This window comes from Arachis ipaensis, chromosome B10 (genome assembly GCF_059453495.1).
Source record: "Arachis ipaensis isolate K30076 ecotype BB chromosome B10, ASM5945349v1, whole genome shotgun sequence".
NCBI lineage: Eukaryota > Viridiplantae > Streptophyta > Magnoliopsida > Fabales > Fabaceae > Arachis > Arachis ipaensis.
This window is the reverse complement of record NC_142435.1, coordinates 136,046,354-136,064,454: the sequence shown is the minus strand read 5'-3', so window position 1 is coordinate 136,064,454 and position 18,101 is coordinate 136,046,354. Positions and strand designations below refer to the sequence as shown.

The following is an 18,101-nucleotide window of genomic DNA, read 5'->3' as shown; positions in this document are numbered from 1 at the left end:
AACATATTATTAACGAATTTTTTTTTAAAAATTCGCCAATAAATTTGACTATATCTACTAAATTTTTTATAGTAAAATACAAGATTTTTAAGTTTTTTTTTATTTGAATAAAAGTCGAAATAACAATAAATTTATTTAATTATTTAATAAGGTAGAAATCTTTAATTTCTACAAATATATATTGATTAATTAGTCTATAAAACACTCATCGAAGATGGTTAATTATTCCTTTTCGTGCTAGTATTTTACAACTAGTACTAGCTATTTATTACAAAATAATTCTTCTCTCATAAGTAAATTCAATTGATACTTAAATTCGTCCCAAAAAAAATCAACTTTTAAATTGTTCAAAAAATAATTTTAAAAATACAATTATAAAATAAATTGATCATTTTATCAGTTAGATAATGTTGTATCATATTAAATATTACTTGACATAACAATATAGCTCATTAGAAGATAATGTGTTACGTTAAGTGTCGCATGTGCTATAATAATATAACCAATTAATATTATATATCACAAAACAATTAGTTAACATGTTATGTCACATTAAAATACAACTAATTAATTTGTGATATATTAACCTATTACATCATCATCATCATTAATAACAAAAATATTAATTTGATTTATAATTGTATACAAAAATTAATATAACTATCAAAATTTTTCAGATACAAATTTTAAGAATGAATTATTTTTCATCGGTGAATTTGAGGATTAACTCCCTAATTATGAATTGTTATTTATTACATCATTATGAATAAGTCTCCTACTAAAGATACCTCATCAAAAATTCTTAATTTTTATTGCATAAATTATTCACAATCGATTACCAATAAATTTCAGATCATGCATTATATTATGGATTTAACTAATATGTGTCAGAAGGACCTTAGGATTTTAAATTAAAAAAATTTGTATAAAAAAATTAAAATTTAATTTTTTAATATATTTTATTATTCATTTATTAAAATAAATAAATTCAAAAATTTTACTAATGGTTACCTTAATATATGTCGTTATAATACAAATTAATTAAATCCTTGTATTATTATCAAACCCACCTTAGCCCTCTTGGCTTAGTTAGGGCTGGTAATACTAATCTTATAAATAAGTATCTAATCCGACCTTATCTATTCTGGTATAGTCGATAACCTGATTTATAGCGCGTCAAGTTGAGCATAGTGGATTGAGCAGCGGGTAGTCCTACCCGATCAGCTCGATTCCGAAATAAATTAAAGTATGTTATTAAAAAATTATACGTATATAATGAAGTTGGTAGAGATAGAACTTATATCTTTTTTTTTTTGTAATTTTAATAAAATTTTATTATGATTTTGTTGCTTTTAATTTTAATAGGGACTTAATTTTATATTTTTTATTTTATTAATATGTTTATGAAATATAAAATGATTAGATATTGTGTTTGATTAAAAAAAATATTTTGTTGCAGATAAGATCATGTGAAAAATTTATGGATACAATTAGAGTTAAAATTGAAAAATTTTTAACCCACAAATACAACATAGTTAAATTTTAATAAAAATTTAAACCCACAAATAAAATTAAGGTATAGTCTAAATTGTCTTTATTTTTTCCAAAAAAAATCAACTATTTAAGTAAAGTAATTAATTTGAAAAAAAGTTTATGATTTTATTGGATCAACATTAATTAGATGATTGATTATTTTTTCGTTAATTAAGATTTAGATTCAAATTTGATCCAAAGATATTTTATCAAATATATATTTTTTTTTCTTACAGAAAGAGAATTACAAATAAAGTCAATCTATATTATTATTATTATTATTATTATTATTATTATTATTAGAAAATATTTTTTTATCATTTTATTTATATGCATATATATTAAGAAAATTTAAAATCAAGAGATTTCTAAAGAATAAATCTATTAAACTAAACTTATTTAGAGTCAATAACTTAACATGTTATATATAAAAAAAAAAATACAAAATCACATTAAATTTCTGCTAACATGATATCCTAAGAATTTAATTAATCATTGACTAATAAATTTTACATAAAAAAAATATAGTTATGCTACACATACAAGCCTTTTTAGTTTACAAATCTTACAAGTTGGACCAAACTTAACAAAAACTACACTCACCCATTTGAGCATGATAACACGCACGTCACTCAACCGTTTTCAAAGCGCATTCTCACTCACCATTATGAAAGACGCTTCTTCTTCTTCATGTTTCTCCTTTTCCTCCTCCTCTTCTTTTTTCTTCTCATTTTTCTTTTCGTTTTTCTTCCTTTTTTCTTCGCGTGTTTCATCTTCATTGTCGTTTTTTTATTACTATTATTGTTGCTGTATTTTTTCCTCCTTCTCTTTCTAATAATTTTACAACATTATGTATTTTTTTCTTCTTTGTTTGATTTTTTCCTCCCAAGAAGAATTATGAGAATATGAAATAAGAAGATGAAGAAGAAGAAGCAGTAGAAGACGAGGAGGAGGAAGAGGAAGAGTTTTGAATTATGTAGAACTTATCAGTACACATACACCGAAAATACACCCAAATATTTTTGTGTTACACCTAAATTTACTGTAAATATAGAAAAATGTTTCCTCCAATGCTGCATTTTTTTGTTCTTCTTTTTTTTCTTATTTCTTTCTTTCTTTTAGTTGAACGAATGTAAGTTCATCATCTTCCAAGTAATTTTATACCATTATGTGTTTCTTCTTCTTTGTTTGATTTTTTTTGTTTTTATTCTTGTTAAAAGAGTAAAACAAGAAGAAAATTGAGAAGAAAAAACAAGAAAAAAAGATTAATAAGAAAAAGATGATGATGAGAAAGAAGCAACAGAAGATGACGAGGAGAGAGAAGAAGAGTTTTGAATTATGCAGAACTTATCATCACACATATACCGAAAATATATCCAAATATCTTCGTGTTACACCCAAATACAGAAAAATATTTTCTTTAATGCAGAACTTTTACATTACATTCAATTCAAACCATCAACGATGAACAATAATTTTCACAAACAAAAACAACATTATTCAACTACAGAATCATAAACTACTAACGAAAACATTAACTAGAATCAAACCACACCTCATCAGCCACTTGATTGGATTCAAAATAATAAATTTCGTTCTGGTTCAATTGACAATCTGAACTTGAATTATTCATTATCTTCAATAACAAGATAACTCATGATGGAGGAGAAGAAATTCCAATAAAAAAAATAAGGAGGAATAAGAGGAGGAGGAAGAGGTAGTGTTAGTGAGAGAGTAAAACAAGAAGAAACTTGAGAAGGTAAAACAAAAAGAAAAGAGTAAAAGACAAATAGGTCCTTGACCTTTTAAAACGCGGACATTTTCGTCTCTCAAGATTGGAAAATACATTTCGATCCCCCACGTTTTAAAACGGCGGACAATTATATCCTTCCGTCCGTTTTGGGCAAAAAACGGCAACGGAGCCAGCTGACATGGAGGGGCAGTGAATGACGTGGCCGTTACAGTTGCTGAGGTGGATTGGGACGAAATTTTAGTGGACAAATTCGTCCCTGAAGTGCCAAACGACACCGTTTCTACCGGTGAGCCCTATTTCATCCAAACGCAAGGTGGAAGTCATGGCCGCTGCTTGTGCGATCGTCTATGATGAGTGAGGGGGTTCTTCATGCACAAGATCTCTCACAATAAGAAACAGTTCAAAGGGGTTTGATCCTCCTCTACCTCCTAAATAATACTCATTGGTTTTCTTCACAAGCTCCATGATCCTAAGGTGTTCATCTTTCACAACTTTAAGCTCCTCCTCACATTCCTCTACAAACCCTTTCATTTCCTTAACAAATCCACCTCTCTCATTGTTCTCGCCACAACATTTGGTTACAATCTCTCAAATTTCACTAACACGAGCATTGAGAATCTATAACATCCTAATGAAATTCTGATGATCAATTATTGCTGCTTTCTTTACTTCAGATAACTCATCCTTTATACCTCCCAATAACACTTGTAAACCAAGCATCAGATACTCTTTCTCTGTCTCATGTTGCACAAGGCTATTATTGTTTTCATTGGAGTTGCTTATATCACCGTTGATTTTGGGAATGTTATGCTTTTGATTCATAGCTTATCTTCTTCCTTCTGACTGAGCCACCTGCTCTACAATGAAGTGTAGCAAACTAGTCTTCCCATCAATGCTTTTTACATCAGGAAGCTTCCTAAGAGCACTTAGGTTGAAACCTTGTGCATTTCCCCTAGAAGTTTCGGCATTCATCCGGTTTCCAGCTTTGAGAATTGCCTCAAGAAACTTCAGTAATAGGCCACTAGCCCTCATCTCCTTGCAACCCTTTTCAAGAACTTTGGCTTCAATTGGTTCTTATGACTTCTGTGAAGCGCACAAACTCCAAAGGCGCGTGAAGGATGGTGACATTGCAAGATAACTTAGAGAGCAACCAAACTCTCAAATAGAAAGATAAAATAAATACAACTTTACTAAATCACCAAACCATGAAGAAGATCAACATCAATAAAATAAACTCAAATTCATCATATTCAACAAAGATCCATCAAATTCTAAGTCAAAATAACGAATCAAACAACCCCAAATCAAAACAAAAAATTTCTTTTTTTTATCTATTTTGGGAAAAGATTAATAGAAAACTGACCTTGTAGAGTGTGTTCAAGCACTTGGAGTAGCCACCAAGACCAGGGAAGCCATTGACATTGTTGGTTCTACTGATGCAATTCTTCTCTAACCTTCTCACAGTTTTATCCCAACAAGTTCACCATTTTCATTAACTGAAAATGCATCTGGGCAACTCAGAGGGTGAAGCCTTATCCCACAGAAGCAGAACACAACATCATATGTCTCATTGGGTCTTTTCAGCTGAATCCCTCTCACTTTCAGTGCATTCTCTAAATCATTCACACATGTTTCTGAGTCATCTGATAACAATGGCATCTCATATGATGATGATGATGATGATGTGTGGGTATGGCTATGGGTTAATGCAATGGAAGAATATGCAGAGTATAACCATGATGCAAGAACAGGGCAGCACCGTGTGCGGTGGAGCTCCATGTCAGAACCACCACCACCACCGCCTCCACAAGCATTCTTTATACCGTCAAAGAGTTCATCTGAGAGTGTCAAGGGGCAACCTTTGACATCAGATTGTTCAGGGAATGCAGGGATTGTTGCTATTGATGGATGAGATGGGCCTGGGTCTGGGCTTTTGTTTGGGAGGATGGGCTTAAGGGTTTGAAGGGTTGTTGTTGATGATGAGTCATTGCACATGCAGCAATGGAAGAAGAAGATGATAATGCAGAAGAGGAAAAGGGTTAGTGGTAGTGGAGCTGACATGGTGTTTGATGAAATGTTTCTGAGAGAAAAAGAAAGAAAGGGTATAATTGTCCACTAAAATTTCGTCTCAATCCACCTCAGCAACTGTAACGGCCACGTCATTCACTGCCCCTCCATGTCAGCTGGTTCCGTTGCCGTTTTTTGCCCAAAACGGACGGAAGGATATAATTGTCCGCCGTTTTAAAACGTGGGGGATCGAAATGTATTTTCCAATCTTGAGGGACGAAAATGTCTACGTTTTAAAAGGTCAGGGATCTATTTATCTTTTACTCAAAAGAAAAAGATGAATAAGAAAAAAAAGAAGATGATGGTGATAATGATGAAAAAAAAAAGAAGAAGAAGCAGTAAAAGATGAGGAGGAGGAAGAGGAAAAGTTTTTAATTATGCAGAACTTATCATCACACATACACCGAAAATTCTTAAAAATACACCCAAATATATTCGTGTTACACCCAAATTTGCTGCAAATACAGAAAATATTTCTTTAATGCATAACTTTTACATTACATTCAATTCAAACCATCAACAATGAAACATTATTCACCTATAGAATCATAAACTATTAACGAAAAAATTAACTAAAATCGAACCACATGCCAGCTACTTGATTGGATTCAAAATAATAATCAATTTTGTTTTGGTTCAATTGACAATCTGAACTTGAATTATTCATTATCTTCAACAACGAGATAACTGATGATGGAGGAGAAAGAAGAAAAGGAAGGAGGAGAAGAAATTCCGATGAAAAGAGAAGGAGGAGGAGGAGGAGGAAGAGGAGGTATTGGTGACGATGATAATGAGAGAAAAAAATAACGAAGAACTTGCAGTAACGGCCCAAAAAAACATATGCGGGTGATAACAAATGACTTCTATGACTTGTACGAGAAAAGTTCTTGTATGTGGAAAATATTTCAAAAAAATATTGGGTTCCTTTCTTTATGCTTCTAGAATAAAAAAGGAATTCCCCCAAAATTAACTATTTTTTTGAGTAATTTGTTTATGTTTCTAAAAAGTCTAAAAATAAGCAGGTTTTTTGGAAGCACATCTTAACTGGCTTCTAGCAAAACCAGTTGAAGAAAAAAAATTTGCAAAACAATAATAAGGTTATAAGTTTATTTTCTATATTCTTAGAAAGCAAAAAATATATTTATTTAGAAAGACATAATAATCTAATCACTATACAAATGTATCATATATATTACATATTATTATTAGAATAAAGTATTTTTAGTTAAAATATTATTAGAATATCTCACGTATTCTTTATTAAAAATTATGTCATTATTTTATTTTATGCCGCTAAGTAAATATATAATAAAGAATTATACTTATTAAATTTTCAAAAATACCATGTTATGTAAAATATATATATATATATATATATATATATATATATATATATATATATATATATATATTACTTAGGATCGTAATATTTAATTTTATTGAAAAAGTACTTATATATTTGTTACGCTCAAACAGCTTAACTTTTTTAAATTTAAATAAAAAGTATTTTTGTATATATATATATATATATATATATAAATACAATTTTTTCCTTCTATTTCTACATCTATTTCTACTTATTAGAAAGTACTTCTTTTAGTTTAAATGCGCAAACACACAAGAATATTATTAGAATAAAAATTATCAAAGCGAAAAATAATTTGGGGAAAAAAATTATATTTCAGGATTAATTAAAAAGAGGATTAATTTTAGAAAAAAGTAATTTACTAAAAATATGAATAATGAAAGAATATATTTGATTTTGGTAGTTGCTAAACTATGAATGGAATATAATTAAAAAAATCCAAAATTAAATATTTTATGTACATATTATAATTTATTGTTAATTTTCGACGTTCATCCAGCTCTATAAATTTGCATGAGAAGGCCTTAATGAATCCAAGTCATTATTGAAAAACAAAATATTTTTTTTGTGACTTTAATCTAGGCTTTATTTTTTAATTCAAAGAACTAGAAAACATGGTGAAGATTGCAATCAAGATAGCATTTATAATGATCTTTTTCGCTTTAGTAACCACCAACGGTATTTTCTTTTTCATCTTATAGGTGTTTTTTTTTCCGATATCTAAATAATTATATTATCTAATACCTACTAATTTTACTTATACTTTGTGATTGTGTCTCTTAAAACAATTCTATTAATTATTTTTCTTCAATCTCAAAATTGAGGCTGCAAGAAAAAAGTCTAGTGTAAAAGACAAATAAAATTTTGATCTTTAATTTTATTATAAAGACAAATAAATTTTTTACTAAATTAAAATATAAATAAATTCTTAACTTTTGTAAATAGGAGACATATAATAAGTTCTTCTATCGATAATTTGTTTGATTTTAGTATGGATGAACTTTTTTACATTTCCATCACCTATTTATAATTAGATTTGGTGAAAAACTTTATTTATTTTTGAAATAAAAGATCAGAAATTTATTTATTATCTTCTCTTAGCATAACATTACATCTTTATGCTACCTCGATTTTAGTTGATATAAAGTGTTTGTATTTTCTTTTTAATTTTTTCTCTCTCTAAAACAATAATAAGATACTTTTACTTAAACAAACATGTGGATCTGTTTTAGGAAAAAATATAGAAGATTTTTCTAATGAAATATTTATTTAAAAGATTGTCTTTTTAAAATAAAATTATTTTTTAATAAAAAAATTCTTCAAAAAAAAAAAAAAAAACAGAAAAATATTTTAAAACTCCATCCAGACACATCCATTTTTTTCCCTCCTCTATGTGTTTGTGAAAACATTATAAATTTTCTACTATGATTTTGTAAATATATTATGTATGTGACTCTCATTTTTATTTTATTTTTTAAATTTTATTTTTTTGTAGGATTTGATCTCCCAAAAATAGCAAGAAAAGTGGTGCCTGAGACAAAGGGTTGCCCTGGAAATTGCGCTTATCTACAACCATATTGTGATCCACTATTTCCTGCGTGTCTATATGGCCATTGTACATGTGCTAAGTTAAGCACAATAGAAGAACACCACAATGTTGTACATGCTGAAAAACAAAACTAGTGGCTAGCTGCATACTGTTACAATTAATGTAACATTAGTCCACCTACCTATATTCAAATAAATATTTAAATATTGCAATTTAATAATTTGTTGTTACTCATGGATGTAAAATTCGTGATGTATGTCTTGTATACTTATATATTACCATGGAATTTTTAATTAAGTTTATATAAGTGGTAATTTCAATTTTTTTATTTTTTGTTAATACTGACGCTATAATTATCCGTAATAATACAAATAAAATAATCTGCCAAACTATTTTACCAACAGTTAATGATGCTGATATTATTATTTGTCGAAGATATACCAACATCAAGCTAAGTTGGGCATTTTTCAAAGAAACTCGATTTTATTTTAGTTGTCTCGAATTTAAATTCACCCTAATAAAAATGAAAAAGTTTGTGTGAAGAATGGATACATGTATAGTTCTTTATTTTTTAATCAAAGTTTAAATTAGATTAATGAAATTTTTGTGAATTGACTGAACTACTCAATAGGTCATTTAGTTTGCCATTGCTATTGTTATAATGTGGGTGTTATATCAATTTGACCATTTACTAGGGGTGTAATCGGTTCGGTTTGGTTCGGTTTTGGACCGAAAACCAACCGAACCGACCTGATCGGTTGAACGTTAATATCAACCATTCGGTTGGCTGCTTTCTGGACAACCGAACCGAACCGAACCGAACCAACAGCGGTTTGGTTCGGTCGGTTTTTTCGGTTTTTTTATATCTAATAAACAGAATTTAAAATATCATAAAATAAAGTTTAAAACCTTCAATAAACCAGAATTACAAGAGTATATCACATCCAAATCCCGTACAATTTCAACTTAATTAAATATAAAACAAAGGCAATTAAAAATGTCTAGCAACAATTTCACCCCCAACTTCAGGCGTCCGCTCACTGGGCACCTCATTGCTTGTTGGCTGCATATATATATATAAACAGAACAATGAAAAATTAAGGTTTTTAATTCATAAACAGCACCAAAAGTATTGTTTCCAGCAACAAAACAAGCATCATTAACAGCTCTAACAGTCCACCAAAACAAGCGTAATTAACAGCTCAAACAGTCCACCAAACTACACATTTAAGATGCATTATACTCAACATAACACAGGAAGAATTTCACATAGAAGTATAACCATCATTTATTATTTATTTTTCTATTTATTTCATAAGAAATATAATGAATTAATAGTATTCTAATAATGATTCGAAAACACAACATGCATTTAAAGAAATATATAAAGATTTAAGCTAGCATGAAGTTTTTAAGTGGCAATAATATAAGCAAATTGATATTTCATATTTAAGTGAAGAGTCCTTAATTAGCTTGTTAGGTGCTAGTTGCTATTACTAAACACAAAGTTGCCTAGAGCATGCATGTTTCCCTTGTTCTTTGGTCCAACTAAGTAGAACAGTGTGGTTGTATTTTCATGATTACACGTTCTGCATCAGTTTTTAAGAATAGCTCTCCTAGTAGGCTGCATCAGCATCATCGTAATTATTATTCAAACGCGTCCTAGGTGGAAGCACATACATAAAGTAGTTTAGTTAGCTGTATGAGGAGGCAATTTGTCAAGTCATTATTTAATGTTACACTTACACTTAAACATAAGTGGGATGATGACAAAGCAAGGGGTTTATGTATGTCATGCCATTAATTTTAAGCAAATGGATCATTTTAATTTAGCTAAACTACAGCTTGTGGTCTCAAATGGAACATAATAATGGAAACGTTCAAAATTAATTGGGGCATGTGCTATGTAGACAAGCCAGGAAATTCTAGATTAGTACTGCTTCAGGACACTACTGCATTCCTCAGATACCAAAAGTCCAAGATTAAGGTTAATCATAACATGTACTAGATTCTCTTGATTAATTAAGGTTAATCATTACAATTTTTTTCTATCAATTGGAAGTGTAATAAATAAATCTTTTTTTTTCCTTATAGTTTATGAAATATATATTTAGAATCAGTTATAGGCTTCAATAATAAAATTAAAGAAACATGTACCTTGACATCAAATACATCATCACATTTGGAGTCAAACATGATCTTAGTTAACGGCATTGAATGGCACAGGGGAATTAAAGAATCAATTTCCTTTTTCTTGAAGTAACCTTGCTTCAGGTTATTATTGACACTAATTAGAATAAGGTCTCCTATGCACCCAAAAACCAAAAAGAAATACTATCATGTGCCAAAGAACATAAGATTCTATGCAGTTTGTCCCAAACCAGATATATAATAAACCTTCTATCAAAATTGGGAATGAGTGAACCTAGTCCAATGCCTATCTCAATGATTTCATCCCTAAAATTACTATCAAGTATCAACTGCCACTTTTAGCCAGTTCATGCACTCACCACTAAAGCTGAATTCTAAAGCTTGACAGCTGGTGAAGCAGCGATCACATCTGTTTAGAATCTACTTCAAAAATTAAACATCAAACTTCATATTACCTCACAAGCAATGTATTCAATGAATGTCTCTATTTTTCATCCAGAAAAAAATTAAAATAAAAAAATAAAGCGATGCATTATCCTGTGAGTTCTTGATGCAGCCAATACAAACAGAATTTCTAGCTACAGAATTTCTAAAAAACATAACCACAAAAGCACAAACAGAATTTCTAAAAATCATAACCACAAACAGAATTTGTAAAAACAATTGTTCAGGTTAAATCAAGCACAGTATCACTAAACAGAATCTCTAAAAATAATTGTTCAGAATTTCTAACCTCCGAAGAAGACATTGTGGAGTTGCTTTCTGCAGGAGATGGCTTGGTGACAGGAGTGCTGCTCGGCGGTCGAGTTGGACTGCGACGGCCACTGGAGTCTTGCTTGGCGACTGGACTGCTGCTCGGCGCTCGAGTTGGACTGCGACGGCCACTGGAGTCTTGCTTGGCGACTGGACTGCTGCTCGGTGACAGGACTGCTTCTCGGTGAATGGATTGCTCCTCGGCGACGGCGACCCAGCGAGGCAGCGACGGCGACCCAGCGACGGCGATGACTGAAGAGAAGAAGAGAGGAAGAGAAGCTAGGGTTCTCCTTCAGGGTCTCCTTCTCTCGAGCATGGTGGAATCGAAGGTGGAAGTGTGGAACCGTGGTCGTGGAAGAGAAGAACAGAGGAAGAAAGCTAGGGCTCCAGATTCGCCGTTCGCGTAAAAGAGAGGAAGAAGGCTAGGGCTGTGTGTGAAGTTGCCCTTTTATACCTAGGTTAAAGGGCAACTTAGTAAAAACACACCATTGAACCCTCATTATTCGGTTCGGTCCGGTTCGGTTCGGTTTCTGCCGAATCAACCGAAATCCGAACCGAACCGATCGGTTTATTTCGAAAAAACCAAAAAAAAACCGATTTTTTCGGTTTTCTAATCGGTTGTTGTAAAATTCGGTTCGGTTCTGCGATAATTTTCGGTCCGGTTCGGTAATTTACACCCCTACCATTTACACATAATTAGAAAGTATCTTCAAATGGTTCGAATTAGATCTCCATTTATTTAAATTAAAAAAATCCATATGATATAGTCACTCTTAGTATTTTTAGTGCATTTCTAATAATGGGAGGAAAATAGAAAGAAAAGGCTAATTTACAATGCGCAAATAAAGCATTAATATTATTCTTCAATATAAATGCACGATCGGCTTATATATTTATATATATATATATATATATTATATTTTATATAAATAAATGATTTGATTTGATAATCAATGAGTTATAACTTAAATATATAGTCTCTTTATATTCATTTAGAGATCGCGAATTCGAATATTTTAATTTATGGTAAAAAAAATTAATTTAATTTGATAATTAATTTTAATTTACACATGAGTAGAAAAGCATTACTAAACGTGTTTAAAGTGCAGGATTTGAATGGTTAAAAAACAAATTCAATGGTTGCAACTTATATAAATAGTTATGACTATGTTTATTATCATGTTAAAATATGATAAAATTGTTTTTTATAGAGTACAGTATCGTTTTTGTCCCTAACGTTTGGGGTAAGTTCTAAAGTTGTTCCTAACATTTCAATCGTCCTATTTAAGTCCCTAACGTTTCCAAATTGACTCAATGTTATCCTGCTGTTAGGGATCCATTAACAGAATTGACGGCGGGACAAAATTGAGACAATTTTAAAACATTAGGGACTTAAACAGGACGAAAACGTTGGGGACAAAAACGATACATAAAAATAAATTTTAATTTTATCCTTCAATAATATCAATTTTTTACTGTACATAGTATTCAATTATTTTTTTAATCACATCTAAGTAAATTACAGTTAATCACATTACTTTCATTCTAAATAAATTAATTTTTTTATAATTTTACTGTTAAAGTAATATAATTTTTTTATAAATAAATAAATTTTATATTTTCATTCTAAATAATGTAATTTTACTTTCATTACTTAATCACATTACTTATAATTTTTTTATAATTTTATACTTTTATTCTAATTAAATTAATTTTTTCTATAATTTTACATTTAAAGTAATGTAATTTTTTTATAAATAAATAATTTTTACATTTTATTTTAAAATTATGCAATTTTACTTTTATTATTTAATTACATTACTTCATTTTTTTATAAATAAATAACTTTTACATTTTTATTCTAAATAATGTAATTTTACTTTCATTACTTAATCACATTACTTATATCTTTTTTTATAATTTTACACTTATATTCTAAATAAAATAATTTTTTTATAATTTTACACTTAAAGTAATATAATTTTTTTTATAAATAAATAAATTTTATACTTTCATTCTAAATAATGTAATTTTACTTTCATTACTTAATTATATTACTTATAATTTTACACTTTTATTCTAATCACATTAAATTATTTATTTAGAATGAAAGTGTAAAATTTATTTATTTATAAAAAATGACATTACTTTAAGAGGAAAATTATAAGAAAATTTAATTTATTTAGAATGAAAGTAATGTGATTGATTGTAATTTACTTAGATGTGATTAAAAAATAATTGAATACTATGTACAGTAAAAAATTGATATTATTAAAGGATAAAATTAAAATTTATTTCTATGTGTCGGTTTTGTCCCCCAACGTTTTCGTCCTATTTAAGTCTCCAATGTTTCAAAATTGTCTCAATTTTGACCTGTCGTCAATTCTGTTAATGGATCTCTAACGGTAAGACAACATTGAGTCAATTTTGAAACGTTAGGGACTTAAATAGGACCATTGAAATGTTAGGGATAACTTTGGGACTTACCCCAAACGCTGGGGACAAAAATGATACTTTACTCTTTTTTATATAAAGAAAATTAATATTCTAAATTTTATTTTTCAAATATTTCAATTTGTGTACTTGTTTCTCAATCACCCAGTGCCAATCGGCTCATTTTTATTGATATGGAGGCTTTGTGTGTGTTATATCCGGATATGGAGTCATGAAAGCGCAATACAGATATGTGGGGCAGCTTTTTTGTTAATGTCAGGTCCAACAACTTAGATGGTGCGAGTTGTTTGAACTTCAAATTTTGACAAGCAAATCGGTTGGTCCGATTTGAGGAGGAAGAGATGATGAAAATCTGGCTGATGAAAATCGTACCATCCGAGTTGCTTGTAGTGCTGTTTTTTTTTTGTGTTGTGCTATGAAATCGGAGGGTCCGACATGCAAATTTTAAATATTTGTTTGAAATTCAAATTTTGACAAGCAAATCGGTTGGTCCAATTTGAGGAGGAAGAGAAGATGAAAATCTGGCTGATGAAAATCGTACCATCCGAGTTGCTTGTAGTGTGTTTTTTTTTTGTGTTGTGCTATGAAATCGGAGAGTCCGACATGCAATTTTTAAATATTTTTTTGAATTGAGAAAAGGTAATCGCATGGTCCGATTTGGTTGGGAGTTTAAATAAAAGTTGGTGAAAAGTGGATCAGAACAACTACTCTCTCATCTTCTTCGACTCCTTCTTCAACGGTCCTCCTAGTTTTTACTTTCTCTGTTTCGTCACTTGTTTAGTAAAGGAGCCAAAAATCCAAAACTCAAGTTTATCAGTTTGTTAATGTGATTGAGAGAAATGAGTGATAGAGTGTTATTGAAGATGTATTATTTTGGTCAGATTTTGTTACAAACATCTGAAGGAGTAACATTTGTTTGTGAAAATCCGTTAGATTTGGTGATTCCTTTTACAATCTCATTTGAGGAGCTCAAAGGTGTGATCTGTGAGAAGATTCATTCTGAGAGGGCAAGAAGGATATCATGTATTCTATACAGAAATCCTATTCAAGTGTTTGGTGGATTCGTCCAGTTTCAAACCAAATATGTAACGGACGAAGCGAGCATGCAAGATATGTTTTCCATGTATATTGAACATCGGAGTCAACTCTCGTTCATCGAGTTGTATGTTGAGTTTGAGCAATTTGAGGCCGATCGGAATATTCTACGGGAGGATTACAATAGTGACAGTGAAGAAGAGTTCGAAAGCAACTACGAAGTTGTTGGTCCAGATGGAGATGAGGTTCAAGGTGACGGAGCTATGGCTCCGGATGTGTCTGATGTGGCAACTGCACTGGCAAACGATGTGCCGTTTGAGGAGCCATCATTCATGCGAGTATTGGATTTGGAAGCCATGCATGTTTCGGAGTTTCCGGATTATACCAATGCAGGTACATAATTCTCAGTATTTATACGAAAGATTAGAATTTTTTATTAATTTATATTGATTTACTTCAATATAAATTAGAACGTACGGTTAAGTAGTAAATTAGTTAAATATCCGTTAATATTTATCAGTTAATTCAGTAAATTAAGTAATTATAAATTGAAATTTATTAGTAAATCAATAAAATTAGAATTGGTTTAAACTGGATTTTATTAAGTAAATATAAGTAAATTAGTTAAATTAAAATTTGTTAAGTTAGTTAAATTTAGTAAAATTAAAATTAAGTCAATATAAATAGGAATTTGTTGGTAGATTAACTAAATATTAGTAGTATATTAGTTTAATTAAAATTGGTTAAGTTGGAAGTTATTAAGTCAATATAAGTAAGTTACTTAAATTAGAATTTGTTAAATTGGTTAAATTTAGTTAAATTAAAATAAAGTCAATTTAAATAGGAATTTATTGGTAGATTAAGTAAATATAACTAGTAACTTAGTTTACTTAAAATTGGTTACGTTGGAAGTTATTAAGTCAATATAAGTAAGTGAGTTAAATTAAAATTTGTGAAATTAGTTAAATACAGTTAAATTAAAATTAAGTCAATATAAATAGGAAATTATTAGTAAATTCATTAAATATAACTACTAAATTAGTTAAATTAAAATTACTATCTGTTAGTAGATTAGTTGAATACAAATAAGTATTTGTTAGTAAATTATTTAAATATAAATAGTTTGTAGGGATTTATTATAATTGATGCAGTAAAAAGTTGTGTTACCTTTATATTCGAATGTTTAAATATTTGTGTTTTCTAATTTGGTTGCATGGCTGTCCTGGTGGCAGAAATTCCTTTTCTTGCAGATGGTGAATTTGCCGTTGGGATGGAATTCAGTTCAAGGGAAGCTGTTATTAAAGCGATAAAAGAGTATACTATACGAAGAAGCGTAGATTACCGGGTGTATGAGTCTGAGCCGTTGACATTTTATGCGAAGTGTACACAGTATGGGTCTAGGTGTGATTGGCTTATCCGGGTTAGCATGATCAGCCGGAAGTACTGTTGGGTTATAAGGAGGTATAATGGCAGTCACACATGTACCAGAGCCACAATTTCTCAGGATCATTCAAAGCTGGATTCGACTACGATTGCAGAAGCAATTAAGCCGTTGGTTGAGGCTGACCCCGCCTTAAAGGTAAAATCAGTTATAGCAGAGGTGCAATCGAAGTTCAACTACACTGTTAGTTATCGAAAAGCATGGTTGGCTAAGCAAAAGGCAGTTGAAAAAATATTTGGAGGTTGGGAGGCATCATACAAAACGTTGCCTATATGGTTTGAGGCAATGTGTCACAAGAAGCCGTCGGCTGTTGTTCATTTTGAGACTATGCCTGCATACCAAGGCGATGACTTGGTGACTGATATTCGGGTATTGCATCGTGTCTTTTGGAGTTATTACCCCTGCATTAGAGCTTTCAGACATTGTAAGCCAGTTGTCCAGGTGGATGGGACTCACTTGTACGAAAAGTACAAGGGTTGTCTACTAGTGGCAGTGTCACAGGATGGTAACAACAATATCGTACCAATTGCGTTTGCAATTGTGGAGGGAGAGACTTCAGATGCGTGGCACATTTTTCTGAGTAACCTTCGTCAGCATGTTGTCACTCGGGATGGTGTGGGACTGATATCCGACCGTCACGAATCCATAAATGCAGCTGTGGAAAGGAGTAATGGGGCTTGGTCACCTCCGAGAGCCTTTCATATGTTTTGCATCAGGCATATAGAGTCGAATTTTCTGAGAAAATTTAAGGTGCCGTACTTGCAGAAACTGGTCGTCAACATAGGTAACACTCAGAATAGTTAACTAATTTAGTATCAGATTTCCATTCAATTCGTATCTTCACCGCTATTGTTTTAAATATTTCTTTACATCCTGCAGGATATTCGAGGACGGTGTGGGAGTACGAGGTGCGTTACCAACGTTTACGAGAACGGGGGGAAGCCTACACTGACTGGTTAAACCGAATCCCCTGGGAACAGTACGCGTTGGCATTTGATGGTGGATATCGATGGGGTCATATGACAACAAATCTTGTGGAATGCATCAATTCAGTCTTGAAGGGCGCACGCAATCTCCCCGTGACTGCCCTTGTGAAGGTAACATTCTACAGGCTGAACGAGTTGTTTACCCGAAAAAGAGCGAAAGCAGAAGCCCGGATTAATGCTGGCCATGTGTTTTCTAATGTCGTGACCTCGAAGTTGCATGCAAACCAACTTGCATCAGGAAACATTCAGGTTAGTTGCTTTGACCGGCAGAATGAGGTCTTTGAGGTGCGTGAGATGCCAAGTGGACTGGAGTTTGCAGTAGACCTACGTGGCCTTCGATGTGACTGTGGTGAGTTTCAGGTGGACCGGATCCCCTGTCGACATGTGTTTGCATGTTGTGCCAACCAGCGACTGGATTGGCAAGTGTATGTTCATGATGTGTATAAGATGGACCAAGTTAGGCGGGTGTACCGAGCAAGGTTTAGGCCACTAGGTAACCCCACTACATGGCCTGCTTACAACGGACCTCGGTTCATCCCAAATCCGTTCCTGAGACGCGTCGGGAAAGGTCGGCCGAAAATGACGCGCTTCTTGAATGAGATGGACACGCGAATGTTACGTCGGCCTAGGCGATGTACGATATGTGGAGCTGAGGGACACAGTCGTGGCAGATGCCATCAGCAGGGTGGTGCAAATGCCAACTGAGATCATTAGTAGATTCATTTTCTGAGATGACATTATATATGTGGCAATATATGGTTTGTCATTAGTTGTCCATCTGAGTTAAGTAAGTATGACTTAAGTAACTTGTTCTGTAGCATTACTCTCCTTCTGTTGGACTTAGTTTCTAATCTTCAATTAAGAAAAATGTGAAATAAATTAGCCCCTTTAATGTGCAATTTCAAAACTTAATTCATCTTATATTTTTCTCCCTTAATTAAACTGTCATTTTATTTTGGTTCTAATGGTAAAATTTTATGGATTTTTTTAATTTAAAAAAATTATTTATCCAA

General features: G+C 31.3%; 2 protein-coding genes, 1 long non-coding RNA gene and 1 pseudogene across 3 annotated transcripts; 2 read left to right on the top strand and 2 right to left on the bottom strand.

Moving 5' to 3' along the window:
- Window positions 1-3,631: 3,631 nt before the first annotated feature.
- On the bottom strand, window positions 3,632-5,367 carry LOC107622002 (uncharacterized; annotated as a pseudogene).
- Window positions 5,368-9,154: 3,787 nt separating this feature from the next.
- Window positions 9,155-11,611, bottom strand: LOC110270225 (uncharacterized). Its single transcript, XR_015880812.1, has 2 exons — window positions 11,153-11,611; window positions 9,155-9,331 (listed from the first exon to the last, which is right to left on the bottom strand). It is a non-coding gene; the product is annotated as an uncharacterized LOC110270225 (long non-coding RNA).
- A 2,854-nt stretch (window positions 11,612-14,465) lies between these two features.
- Window positions 14,466-17,062, top strand: LOC107621118 (uncharacterized). The gene is made up of 3 exons (XM_088494868.1): window positions 14,466-15,054; window positions 15,894-16,885; window positions 16,982-17,062. The coding sequence occupies exons 1-3, from the start codon at window positions 14,466-14,468 to the stop codon at window positions 17,060-17,062; spliced, it is 1,662 nt and encodes a 553-aa protein (XP_088350994.1).
- A 59-nt stretch (window positions 17,063-17,121) lies between these two features.
- LOC148581833 (uncharacterized) lies at window positions 17,122-17,793 on the top strand. The gene has a single exon (XM_088493993.1). The coding sequence runs from the start codon at window positions 17,122-17,124 to the stop codon at window positions 17,791-17,793; it is 672 nt and encodes a 223-aa protein (XP_088350119.1).
- The last annotated feature ends 308 nt before the right edge of the window (window positions 17,794-18,101 follow it).

Excerpts from the sequence above, each read along its gene's own strand:
- LOC107621118 (XM_088494868.1), top strand. The coding sequence starts at position 14,466 with ATGAGTGATAGAGTGTTATTGAAGATGTATTATTTTGGTCAGATTTTG. Across the intron at positions 15,055-15,893 it reads TCCGGATTATACCAATGCAG|AAATTCCTTTTCTTGCAGAT; the intron begins GTACATAATTCT and ends TCCTGGTGGCAG. Across the intron at positions 16,886-16,981 it reads AGAAACTGGTCGTCAACATA|GATATTCGAGGACGGTGTGG; the intron begins GGTAACACTCAG and ends TACATCCTGCAG.
- LOC148581833 (XM_088493993.1), top strand. The coding sequence starts at position 17,122 with ATGACAACAAATCTTGTGGAATGCATCAATTCAGTCTTGAAGGGCGCA.